The following is a 13,855-nucleotide window of genomic DNA, read 5'->3' as shown; positions in this document are numbered from 1 at the left end:
TTATTGGAGGCAAATTGAAAATAGAGCTTGTGTGTTTTTCTTACGAATTAGTTACAAAATACTAACTGCCAGCTTGATTAACTAAGAAGCTAGGGTTTATCAAAGCCTAGGTTACAAAGTATGTATGCCTCGGTTGTATGAAGCCAATCACTACTCAGCCTTGATCTGTTAAAAAACATATCTAGATATATACATCTGTGCTCTCTCACATCGTCACATCTTACACAGTACATTCATGTCTTTTATGTTTCATTTTTGACAACACTACACCTTTATATAAGCTTTTCTTTCATAGAGAAAATATCCTCAAACATGAAGAACTATTTCCATTTGCTTATTTATCCTCCACATGCTGCTATTGAAGCATGTGTGGAGCTGTAGTGTCATGCACCTCATTAGGCTCGCCTGTCCTTATATTACAGTAAGTGCATTGGTTTACAACCAAGACTAAAGTCTGGACATGTGATAATCCTACACCCGCGGTGTGGTCATTGGAGCTGAAACTTCTCTTGCGAAATAGACGTGCAGAGCGCGAGTAAGCTGGGGGTTTATCAGCCATAGTTTAACTTTAAAGGGCCAGGAAGTCGAACACATCTTAAAAGAGCCCCGCACAGCCAAGTTGTCAATCCAAGCACTGCTCAGAAATTCGGACATGTCTTCATTAAAGGCAAATTGAAGAGAAAGCTTGTGTGTTTTAAGGCCTAGTTACAACAGCCTAGATTACAATGTAAATGCCCTGGTCATTTGAAGCCAATCATGTTACCTGGTATTACGTATTACCTGGGAGAAAAGCGCTTCCTGACCTGCTTATGAGCCCACTCCCGTGGTAATTGCTCTGGTGTTATCAGCTATGTTTACAAACCATACTTCAGAACAATCAATCTCCTTGTTCTTTAAGCATGTTAAGTGTTTTAGATGTTCATTAGATTTAATATTACTTTTATAGGAGTGGTTTATAATAGTTTTATTTTGAACCTCAAGTATCTATCAGTGTCTCCTGAGCCATCCAAGTGCGTGATGCTGTGTTTTTCTTAAATGGTTTTATCTATATCATATTGGTCCATTTCTCATGTATATTTTTTCAGGCACTACATCACTTCCTCATTTTGCCCAAAGAGAAGATTGCCAACTTAAAGAAGCTTAAGTCAGAACACATACTCCTCCTTAAACACATCCACAAGAAAGGAATTGAGATTGCAGAAAAGTCAGTAGCTCCTCTACTTTACTGTTGACATCATTTAGGCAGCCATGTTAATACTATTTCCTTGGTTTACTGACCTCTCAATCTTACCAGGTTGAAAGTGGACATGTAGCTATGGCACAGAGGATAAACTATTGCTTTGGCTCCATCTGGTTATACGTGTATTGTTAATATTTCTGTCCATCTTGATTCTAGTGTTTCAAACATGATTTATCTATAACATCTATTTTTGGTTGAGCTTATTAGACCAAAAAGAGAAAAGTGGACTGGTAACTAAAGCCGTAGACACGTCCTACTGTACGTCATGCTGTACTTCCTGCCTGTGAGGGTGGTCAAGTAGCCTAGTGGTTAAAGTGTCGATCGTCACGCCTGGTTTAATTCTGAACATGGGTACAATATGTGAAGCCCATTTCTGGTGTCCCCTGCCGTGATATTGCAGGAATATTGCTAAAAGCAATGTAAAACCATACTCACTCACTCATGCCTGTGAGCACAAAAACATATTATATAGATGTACATGCATTGTTTTGTCTAAAAATGGACTTTGTATTTCAGAGCAGACAAAAACCTGCAGTTTAGGTTTGGCTATCATGCAGTCCCCAGCATGAGGTATGTCAGATAGTAGTAGTCAGATGTTAGATAGATTTGTTGAGCTTGGAGGAGAATAGTACCCTAACTGCTGTTAAGCTTTACTTTTGTTCACTTAGTACTGATAGTGGACTGGCCTTCCCTCTACCAAGACGAACTCTGTGGTCTAGTGGACAGAGCATCTGCTTTTACTAGTCCAGACTAATGCTGATTTACTAGATCTAGCCCACTGAGATACCATGCCACAGTTTAACATGAGTACCCCACTCAGACACAGTATACTGACTCCGAGCCAACCAGTCCTTAATTTCTGAGCGCTAGACAGGGTAACAACAAGTAGCATCTTATAACTTCTTTTGGTATGATGTGTTCAGGAGTCGAACCCCAGATCTTCCAATCTCTAGGCAGATGCTCTACCAACAGACCACAGGTGGGTTTTTGTGCAGGACCTATGCATTTCATTAAAGACTGGAGCATGTGTTGGTTAAGAAGTGTATGTTGATAAGTTGCTCATAAGTAGTGTCTGTGGGCTGTTGTAGCATTACCAGTAGGATCTTGTATCATGGCTCCAGATTTGAGGCAGATTCATCACAAGCTGGTGTAATCTCGTTTTTAATCTTTCTCATGTGAAAAAAACCCAGTTGTGTCATCCAACTTTCCAGTTAAATATTCTGTTTTAGGAAAAATGAAGCTGAGAAGTGTGTTTAGCTTGTTTTACCAACTAGTAGGACATGCTACTGCACAGAGTGTGCCTTCATACATATGTGTTCTGTTGTCAGCCACCTTCACATGCATGTGATCAGCCAGGACTTTAACAGCCCCTTTCTCAAGACTAAGAAGCACTGGAACTCCTTCACTACGGAGTATTTCATTGATTCCAAAGGTACAAGTATACATTTTTTACTTATCCTGCATTACTCCTTAATGCATTCACTGCTTATCTTGCGACAAAAAACCTGGGACAGCGTACCGGCGATGGTCCTTGGGTGAAGGCTCTGTTCCGTAATCCCACTTTTACATCCCGCCGTCGCTGTCCCTGTGTCCTCACGTGACCAAAGGTCAACTCTTCACATCACTGCCTGTCGCGACATAGCTAGGACGTTTCCAGCGGAGCTCTCGTTTTTTGGATTTATTTAGACCTTCCAATTCGTCTACCATTCTAAAATTCTTCTGCGATGGGTGATGTTTTCTTTTCATATTACTTTCAACATGTTGTGAAGTTGTATTTGATGTTTTGAGGCGGAAAAAAAGACGTTTCTTTTTTTTTTCCCGCCACGTGCTATCTGTTCCCCGCCATTTTGAATTGTGTTACAGTTGTTTGCTTGGCAAAGGTAGTCAATTGTTTACAATTATCGGCTAGGTATGTATAACATATTTCATATTTTGTTTTCAATACTACCAGCTTTGGCTTTGGCGCGTTGTACTAATTGTCGTGGAAAAAAATAAATAAATTCAAGATCCTCATCCACGTTGTTTGACGTGTACACAAATTTGTGCACCAAATTCTAAATGTGTTTTTTGTATAAACCTCTCTCCAACGATTTTCGCGAGGTATTGGCAAGTTACTCACAAACATATTTTGCAGCAATCACGTCGTGAGAAAAGGAAAATGTCTCTATCGCGAATGAGCGAGGGACAGGATTCAATCATTACGACGCAACCTTTATCTTTGAGGGATAATAGGTCGGCCGTAACTGTCACCGCGGAGGTGCACATGCCACCGGAATCTTCTCTCCCGGAGAATGTTGGTTGTATTATAATTGGACCTAATTTGCAGTCTTTGGAGAATTCTACATCTGTTACGTCTGCAGACAGTGGGCCAGCGTCTCAAGATGCGTTGTCGGGGGTAGCGCCAAGCCAAGCTAGACTCAAGTCTGCTGCATTGAGCATTGCGTCTCATATGCCTGCGCCGAGCGCAGGCAAGTCCTACTACCCAAGCGCTTCTACAATGACATCAGCCCCAGGGCTATCAGCGTATGATATTATGCAAGCAGCGCACGATCAGCTTAGCGCTGTACCAACGTATCCAGCGAAGCAGATGCAAGCGCAGGCGCAGGCGCCTATGCCAATTCCAAACACTAATTGGATGCAAAATTTTCTACAATCAATGTGGCAGCAGTCTATGACACAATTGTATCCTGCGCCTACGCCTATGCCTATGTATCAGACACCTGCATCAACTACATCTACGGCACATATTTTACCGCCTACTCCAGTGACTAATGTGTATAACACTCCTATTATGAGTCATAATACAGTACATTCTTCGTTGAGTAGTACCAGTACACCTGCCCGTACTTGGACATCAACTCATGATTCCTTGTCACCAGGCAGTTCATCTTAGCCCTCGGTCAGAGGTAATACTGCACATCGGAGTAGAAGTCGTTCACCATCAAGACGTACACATCAACATCGTTCTGATTCATCAGATGGTTCTAATGGTGAGGAGGGAGATTCCGCGAATGAATGGAATACTCACCTTAGCCTGGCTCAAGTACCTGATTGGGTAGCTGACCGCCTCATTTCAGTACCTTCCCCGGGTAGTGGGGTAGATAAAAAAGATACTATTTGGACACATCCTACGTTGATTCCGATTGACCCTATGATGTCAGATATGATTAGATCTTTGGATGAGGACTTCTCCAGGCTCACACTTACGCCGTCACTCAGACCTCCCAGGTTTAGGAAAAATGAATTTCCTATTCATGGCTTTGAGGCAGCAAACCAGGCACATAGTTTGGATGAGGATATACAGAGAATGACAGGCTCGTCAAGGCCTACCACTCTTAAGGTTCAGGATACAAGAGTTGCGTTTATTGAAACAGAAATTCGAAGGGTATTAAAACCTTTATCAGCATTAGCATCCTCTACTCGGGCGGTAGAGCAGGATCTGTCAGAGGATAATCCTAACCGACTAGATCACCTCCAAACTATAGTTGATTTTCAACAGCGTCAGATTGACCATATGATGAATCATCTTAAAGCTGAGTTGGCAGAAATAACTGTCACTCGGAGATTGGGTTATTTAGCCTTATCTACTTGGGACTCAGAGTTTAAGCGCAGATTGCTACGTCAACCTTGGTCTTCCTCATCTCTGTTCAACGAACAGATTTCAGACACACACGCCAAGGTTTCCAGTTACGCTAGGGATGAAACAGCACTCAAGGCTTTGGAGCATGTTTCTAAAAAAATTTCCCAGCAATCAGGCAAGTCAGGCAACTACAGGCCTAGACGTGAGTCGCTTAAGGAAGGACAGGTGCAAGATTCTTTTCGTGGCAAAGGGCGTGGCAGAGGAAAACCCCGACGTGGTAAATACCACAGTAAGGGAGGTGATAGGAGGGGCAAACATTGAAATGTTAGACAGTCACGACAGGGATCTCCTACCCCCAGTCGTCCCAATTGTCGATACCCCCGTAGGCGGGAGACTGAATCGGTTTTGGAAGAACTGGAGCATCCTCAGGGACGATTATGTTGTCAACATTCTACGCCACGGTTACCAACTAGACATAGAGGTTTTTCCTCCGTTGACCACGGCTCCCATTCCGGGTAATTATCCAAGGAAGCAACATATCCTTTTAAAGGCCAACATAGACTTACTATTGGAGAAAAGAGCCGTAGAGATTATACACACCCCAGCGCTAACTCCGGGATTTTATTCTCACATCTTCCTGCTACCCAAGAAGGGCTCAGACAAGATGAGAATGATACACAATCTCTGTTTTCAACGAGCTGTATCTGAAGCGTCCACCCTATTTCCGCCTCATTACATTGAGACTACTCAGAACCAGCATAAAAGCGTTCGATTCCTTGATCAGTCTCAATCTACAGGATGCATATCTGCACTTACCGATCCATCCCAAAGATCGCAGATTCCTCAGGTTCCAGTTCAATGGGGTCCACTACCAGTGGGCAGTACTCCCATTTGGCATTTCAGTGGCCCCGTGGCTATTTACACGAATAATGAAGCCCATAACTGTGTTTCTACACCTGAGGAACATTTGGTTCCAGTCGTACATGGACGACTGTGTCCTGTGTCATCAACATACACCGACGTTAGTATGCCACCGGGAATTCACCAGAAGGCTACTATATCAACTGGGTTGGATTGTCAACGAGGCGAAATCGGAGTTAACTCCATCATTTGGACTCCAGTTCATAGGAGGACTATTTCAAACAGATCAGAACCTGTCGGTCCCCAGGGACAGATGGCACAAGATTTTACGCCTCCTGTCACCTGCTCTTTGTCAACCACGCACACTTCACCAATGGCAAGTGTTGCTAGGGTTACTCACCTCAGCCCAGGACCTAACCAACAGAGGCCGATTACAGTTACGCCCAATACAACAATTCCTGAATCCCTACATTAGGAGTCAGGATCCACTCAGGGCCATCATGCTACCAATGCATTTTAGACCTTATCTCCGTTGGTGGACGATAGAGTCTAATGTCTTAGGAGGAGTCTTTTTATCAGGGTTGTCCCCGAAATCTACACCTATTCGCAGACGCCTCCCTTCAGGGGTGGGGTGCTCACCTACAAGACCAGACAGTCTCAGGGCTATGGTCAAGCGCTCATCGGAAATGGTACATAAACAATCTGGAGTTGGAAGCCGTAATTCTAGCCATATCCCATTGGCAGAATCAACTACAATCAACCCAACTCTCCATATCCACAGACAACAGCACTGTGGTGTGGTGCCTGCGCAATCAGGGAACAACACACTCCAACTCGCTACTTCAACAGACATTCAGGTTTTTCAATCTAGTGGATCGGCTGCAACTACAGTTCATAGTTCAGCACATCCCCGGATGTCGAAACATTCTGGCCGATGCTCTATCACGCCCAGACAGGGTAGCACCCACCGAGTGGAAACTTCACACAGAAGCATTCCAATTATTGGTTCGGAAGTTCGGGCAACCAAACATCGACCTGTTTGCAACTCAGTCCTACGTATAACCCAGTCTCCTCAGCATTTTGCCCCGATAAGCTATCACTTGTATTTGTTGTAAAGTGTCAAAATAAATTCAGCCAACAGGCCTTACCATACAACCTTTCTTGACCCCATTCCTTGACTTTTCTCATTAGCGCTACGACCTTGCTTCCAGATGTGTCATTTGAAGAATTCTTTACCATTCTGTGTAGCCTGTGTTTTCAGCAAGTTGAATGAGTGGTTTTATTATTTATTATTACATGGTTGATGAATTAATGAGTATAATGTTGAACTGATGGTTTAATGTTGAATTGGAGTGATTTACAGTTACACTAAAATTTGCAACTATTCAATAATATTTTATACATTAGAAGAAGATTTATTGTACAAAAATACCCACAGGGAGCAGGGTGTACACTTCTACTTATAACGGAAAGTTGACATACACCATTGAATACAAGTATTAAAAAAGGCCTAGAGAGGAGATGCAAATTTTCTTTGCATGAACATTTTGTAATGTAAATGAAATAGGGGAGAACCTAAAGTGCGTCCTCCAGGCAAAGAGTAGGGTTTGTTCTTTCAATAAATATGTATTGAATAGCAAACATCAAATGAATTTAAAACAGAACGCACACAGCTGAGCATGAACTTCCGAGTACAGTAGAACATGGATAAAACGAACTACAAGGGACCAGAGAAATCAGTTCATTATATCCGTTGTTCGTTGTATATGTTTGTACATGTATATGTATCCGCCATCTTGGATAAAACAAATGACAATACACGTATTTACAGCATTGATTTGTATTAGCAGTGATCACTTCATAGCATTCAACTGATAACATTTCATAAGATTCATTTAATAACATCAAATTCATAACATTTTCAGAACATTGTTATCAAATACATGTAAACATACTTAGCAAATTTACGATTTGCATGCGGGGAATCAGTGACTTTGCTCTGGCATGTATTTTCTGAAAGTTATTCAGCATCAAATAGTATTGTATGAAAACTATGCTAAACTAATTGTAAACAGATTCGGTTAACTATTTACATATACTTACACATTTACACATCGTTGTGAATTATGATTTTGGAAAAGAAAAAAATTATAAGGCACTTCATACAGTCAATGAAAGAATCCATTGATCATGGATTGATATGATGTGTCAATTATGTTTTGTTTGTTTGTTGTTTAACGCCGCACTCAGCAATATTCCAGCTATATGACGGTGGTCTGTGAATAATCGAGTCCGGATCAGACAATCCAGTGATTGACATCATGAGCATCGATCCACGCAATTGGGATGACATGCATCAACCAAGTCATCAACCCTGACCACCCGACCCCGTTAGTCGCCTTTTACGACAAGCATAGTCACCTTTTACGGCAAGCATAGGTTGCTGTACACCGGATCTTCCCGAGCCGTGAATAATGTAGTGCACATTGATGCACTGTGACATACATGTGTCTGCTGTTTTCAATCATCGACAAAAATGGCATGTTCATGTACTGTTACAGCGTTAAGTGTTAATTAAATAAGTACATAAAATAATGGTAATTCACATGACTGTGTGGTGGTACAAAGTGTTCATGACAGTATCATCTGTATCACTTTCCACAACATAGTGAAAACATGTCCATGTACTGCCTGTTGTCTGGCCATAACATATGCTGATTTAAATGTCTGTACATTGCTTAGTACAAACACAAACTGATAGTATGATTTTGATGAACATGTTCTACTTTATACAAATTGGTCATGAGAAGATACATATCTATCCATATTGTAGATGTTACAAATACAAGGCACAAATATCTACAAAATACTGACTATTGAAATACATGTACACTGAGAATATGAGCATAAAATTTTTTCATTTTCATTTTCACTATCCACAAGAAATGAACTGTCATGTCCTGATTGTGTGATAGAAACTGTTTGTGAAATGTGTTGAATTATTCTTCTAGCAGTACTAACAAAATGCTGAATTATGTTGTTCACATTGTCAACTTTGGTATGTATAACATCTTCCTCAAAATATTTATCAACATTGTCTGAAGTCTGATGATGTCAATTAAGGTACTGACTATATTTTCAAGATTTCTTTCTGGGTGTGGATGTAAGTTGTCTCTTCCTCCTTTGTCCTTTCTGTGGTGTATCTTCTTGCTTTCTCTTGCCATCTTTAATTTTAGTTTGGATGTCTTGTACATTCAAATGGACCTCCGGTCCAAAGTCACATTCGATCTCTCCTGTTTTTGTTATTTTGAGGCATGAGGAAGCCATGAAATCCGGCAGATCAGCATCGTGGTATCCTGCTGTCTCCAGGTACTCTACCTGGAGTTGGATTGGGGCAGCTAGGCGATGGAGTGACCTGGTTGGTGGCATCCATGTTTCGACATTTCTAAGCTCAAGCTGGGAGATAAAGCTGTCATCGGATTTCTTTTTCAGTTTCATGCTCACCGTTCTTACTTCTTCTACGGTAACAGAATTTGGAGATACATTTTTTGGACAGTATAGATGTTTTACGAAATCTTCATTAATATCTTTGTCAATTGAGGGTTGTGTTCCTTTCGAAATCTGGAAAAGATTTTGCCTAAAGTGACTGCTGGAGAGGTATGTCTTCAAAATTTGGGTATGTGAGATACCTTTGAATTTGGGGATGAAGTCATTCCCTCCAATGCAGAGACCCAATGCCAGCTTCACTCCTATCATAGGAGTCCTATGTCTGGATCTTGGTATTTGTCCTCAAAAAGTTGAATGATGGCTGTGATGTTGTAGATATCATGAAGCATATGTGGCTTCTGCAGAACCACAAAAACTTCATTTATAAAAGAGCCATTGTCATCACGAGGCCAGTGCTTGGATATGGCATAGAGATGAATGCAGACAGCATCAATGTCACCTGATGTAATCAAACTGACAACTCTTTCGCCTGCTTTGAGATCAGATCTGCTGGCTATTAGCCAGTCTACCTGTGACATTTCTGCTTCACCTTTACGTTGTTGAACATCCACCAGAGCTGTAATGGTTGGTTTTTGACTTTCTTTGTCAAATGTACAACGGATTGGCGTTGCATAATGTTTGCATGTGCAAGCTCCATCACAGGTACAGGTGTGCATTTCAAGTTCACTGTCGATGTCAAGTGTAATGCCTGGTGGCAATAGCAGGTCTTTAGCGTTAGCTGCAAAATACTTGCTAATGAGAGATTTCCCAAATGTTGTTCCAGTTATGACATCTCGTTGAAATCGCTGCTGTGTAATGGCATCATCAGCTGGTTTCAGATGGGTAATAGAAGATACACTGCAGGCCTTTTTTCTCTGTTGCCTTGTGCCTGCCTTAAACTGATCGGGAGTGAAGGAATTCTTCTCTTCACACAGCACTATTCTCTCCAAATTTGGCATTTTTGACGGTAGGGGACGCAATATAGCATTTTGTACATAGTGCAGATACTGCTTTCCTGTGATAACTTTACTTTTAAATTTCACTCCAGCAAATTCAAGGGTAACTAACTTTACATTACTTGTCAACCATATTGGCAAGGGTCCTTTAACAGACTCAATGACACCATGCCTGTTTCCTGCCTGACAATCTTCAATGCATTTCATGAGAGCATTCTTCATAGAAGTTGATTTCTGGATCTTAGGTTTGCTGCAGTCTGGTTTCACTAGTGCTTGGCACATGTTCATTTCCGAGGAAAGGCAATCCGTTTGCTTAACTTCCCGTCTGATGGCCTTGGATCGTTTTTGTTCTTTCTCATCTCGTTCAGACTGTTGGACGTGTCTAGTAGCTTTGATTGTTCTCTTGATGGTAACACCTTTGGATCTCTTCACTCTGCTGAGCAGTGGTGTAGGACCTTCCACTGTCATTAGGCTTGGAACATCAACAGAGGATAAACCAAACAGTTGGTCATGACAAAGGAACTTTTGTATCAGATATTCGCCAATTGCTCTGGTGTCATCATCAAAAATTTCTCTGGACAGTAAAGACCTCTTTTCAGAATACATGTTGAATGGAGTGGTACAGGCCTCCAAAGACAAAGAATTCTGGCGTAAAATGACTTCCACTACCCTGAAAATGTGCTCAGCATCTATGTTTGAAAATAACCACTGTACTCCCGTCATTTTCTTTGGTCTTCTCCTTGGTGGAATGGATATCATTGAACGCATCAATCAGCGACATACTTCTTGAAGCAGATTCAAGAGATGAGCCCGATCTAAATGCCTTCAGTGCATCTTTGTGGTCCATCTCCCTCTTGGTATCACAAGCAAAATTTACCGTACTGTTCCCAATAGGTGTTGAGTACAGTGTCTCCTTTAGCTTCTGGTGGAAGATGCCTGCTGTATAGTGATGAGCCAGTAGCCTTGCACAATACGGAGCATACGAGGTAGCACCATTCAAGAAAGAAAACTTCAATGATGACTTTACAGTTCCCAATAGGAGACTGTATCCTTTGGAGCCCCCGAGCCGTTCTGAAACTGAAATAGCAACTACTTCATTGCAGTGTGTCATCATGTCATAATGGAGGGCAAAAGTAGCATTCATTTGCCTTCCTTTATCCATGAATTGCATCATTCGTTCATCCCATGTCTCAGAGGCAGTAGTTGACTTTCCTGTGATCAAGTGCCATGTGATTATCTTCGCATCATCATCACCCAAAGACTGTATAAATTTCAGTAAGAATGCCATTTGCAGTGCCTGAGCAATTCTTCTAACATGTCTTGTTGCTGTGGCGATGTGATCAGCTGTTAGTAGCTTTGACCATTCTGTGACATCTTGATCTCTCATAACCATGAGCAGCTCCACAAGGCCAGCATGTTTGTATGCACTAAACAAAGTATTCACCTTGGACTTTCTCAGATGTAAGAGGGGGAACTCTGGCAAAAACTTTGCATACTTTTGTTTTCCTTAATCAAGGACAACAAATTCATACCAATTTTGTTGTCTGGTCCTAAAAGTATCCTGTCAAGGCAAACATCGTATCCAAGATTATCATCCAGCTCAGTCTTGATCAGAATATCATCCAAGATCTCCCTAAGCTTGTTTATGTCATCATCTCTGCCAGAAGCTGGAGGTGGATGTCTGGTAAGCAAAGGAAGGGGTGAATACTTCTCGAAGCCAAATGCAGTCATGATGTTTTCATCTCTTGGTGTGTCATCATCTAAAGTCAACTGATCTATTGAAGTTTCTAGCAGGGAGTCATCTAAACCTGTGGCAATCCCATCCATGGTTGTGTCTGCACTGTTGGCATCACCAGCTACTTCTTTTTCTAGGACATCAACAGCTGTCATTATATCAGTAAGGTAGTCCTCTTCCTCACTATCAGACTGGCCTTCAATGCAATCTGGTAGGTCACATGGGGCAATCTAAAGGAGAAAAACATTTTTGAATTATGACCACCCTTTTTTGGTGTTAGTTGCGTTTTTCATATATAATTGTTTTAACATACATACACACACACACACACACACACACACACACACATACTCTCGCACACACACACACACACACACACACACACACATACACTCGCACACACACACACACACACACACTCACACACACAGACTCACACATTCTCGCACGCACACGCACATACACTCGCACACACTCACACTCACACTCACCTGCAATGGAGATTCCACATCATACATGGTGACATCTGCAGCAACAGAATCACCAACATCTATTTGGTCCTGGGTCTGTACATCACAGCCTTCCTGAAGATCTTCATTTTTTTCAGGTGTCATTTCCTTGAAATATGTCTGTAGCCATGCTGTTTTCGTACACAAGCCATCTGAAAAGTGTAACAATCTTCCTTATATTCTGTGGATGGAACATTATTAACTTTCAATAGAACTAAGAAGGTAACTGTATATAGGCAAATGTATTTGGTTTTCTGCTCATCACAGAGTATAGGTTTTTCAAGTATTTATGTAAAATGGGAAAGACTAATTACAAGTACAAAAGTAACTATGCTTACCATCTAGTAGTCTCCACAATCGGGTACTTCCCCATCGGCAAATCTTGTGAAATATTCCAATACTGGTTGTTTCTTGTGTGGAAGGATTCAGAATGACATCAAAAGCTTCAGGTTTTGACAGTGATATTTGTCGTTTGCATTGGCATGCAAGTGTCCCGTCGCATATGTTTGCATCATGCCAAGATTCTGTTTCAACTGAATCCTTTGGCATGCCTTGCAGTGTTATTGGCAACATGCAGAGCTGTTTCGAACGATGTTCTCCTGGGCTTGGGTCACTGTGATACTTCAGGCGGACAAGATTGTCAAGCATCAGCACTATGTGGCATCCTCTCATGCTCACTATGCCCTTCACTTCACCTGCTAAGGTATTATATGTGAGAGGGTGTTCCTTGATATAGGTTGCAAAGTACAAGGTGTCATCAATGAATTTGCTTGTTAAATTTCTTTCAGCAAGAGACAAAGATGTTGTTATTCCAGAAGCACTTGTTATTGAGAAGACATTGCTTATGCTATGGTAGTTCATTAGAAGCTCATCAGTTGTTGCCTGCTGCAGAACTCCGATAAAATTCTTGTAAGTATTCAATAGCAGGTCATAAGCTGTATAGAGTTGTTCTAATTTCTTCTTCATGGTCTTTTGGGTGTTATTAGATTGCTGAATGGTATCTTTGTTGATGAATGTATCCAAGACGCTTTGCACAACCAGTGGTACATCCAAAGTCCATTCCTTAAGGATTTCAAAGTTAGAGACAGAGAGTGGTTTCGGTATATTTGCTGTGAAACAAGATCGACATTTTTCACGGGAATCGAGGGAAATCTCTGTAACTTCATTTTGTGAAAGAGCATTGAGCTGCAGAAAGTTTTCACTTTGAAGTTTCTTCATGCGAAAGTCATCATGAAGACTTAACCTTGCAATTTGGCCATTCTTTTGGTAATATGGTTCAAGTGATCCAAGTGGAAACAACACAATAAGATGACATTGTAAGCAGTGCTCTTGATTCAGTCTACTGGTAATGATCCTTTGTAGAAGTTCAGCATTTCTTTCCTCAATTGCTGGGTTACATTCCACAAACACCTCCACAAGATCTTGATGATTTTTGGTTGAAACACAATGGCAACTCACGCAGGTGACTGATAGTATTTCTCCAGGGAA

General features: G+C 41.4%; 1 protein-coding gene across 9 annotated transcripts in view; it reads left to right on the top strand.

Annotated features, from left to right (window-relative positions):
* The window catches only part of LOC124110391 (aprataxin-like), a 38,185-nt gene that overhangs the window by 2,311 nt on the left and 22,019 nt on the right, over positions 1–13,855 (top strand). For all 9 annotated transcript variants that reach the window (XR_007219556.1, XR_006857265.2, XR_006857264.2 and 6 more), the window contains exons 2-4: positions 1,086–1,204; positions 1,757–1,810; positions 2,569–2,672. Coding sequence is in view for 4 of the 9 variants with exons in the window: in XM_046469735.2 (XP_046325691.1) it covers positions 1,086–1,204; positions 1,757–1,810; positions 2,569–2,672 (277 nt within the window). In the remaining 5 variants the exon portion in view is untranslated. The remainder of the gene's footprint in view (positions 1–1,085; positions 1,205–1,756; positions 1,811–2,568; positions 2,673–13,855) is intronic.

This window comes from Haliotis rufescens, unplaced genomic scaffold, assembly GCF_023055435.1.
Source record: "Haliotis rufescens isolate VD_foot unplaced genomic scaffold, xgHalRufe1.0.p SCAF_9, whole genome shotgun sequence".
NCBI lineage: Eukaryota > Metazoa > Mollusca > Gastropoda > Lepetellida > Haliotidae > Haliotis > Haliotis rufescens.
Note: the sequence above shows the minus strand (reverse complement) of the source record. Positions and strands in the feature narration are given on the sequence as shown.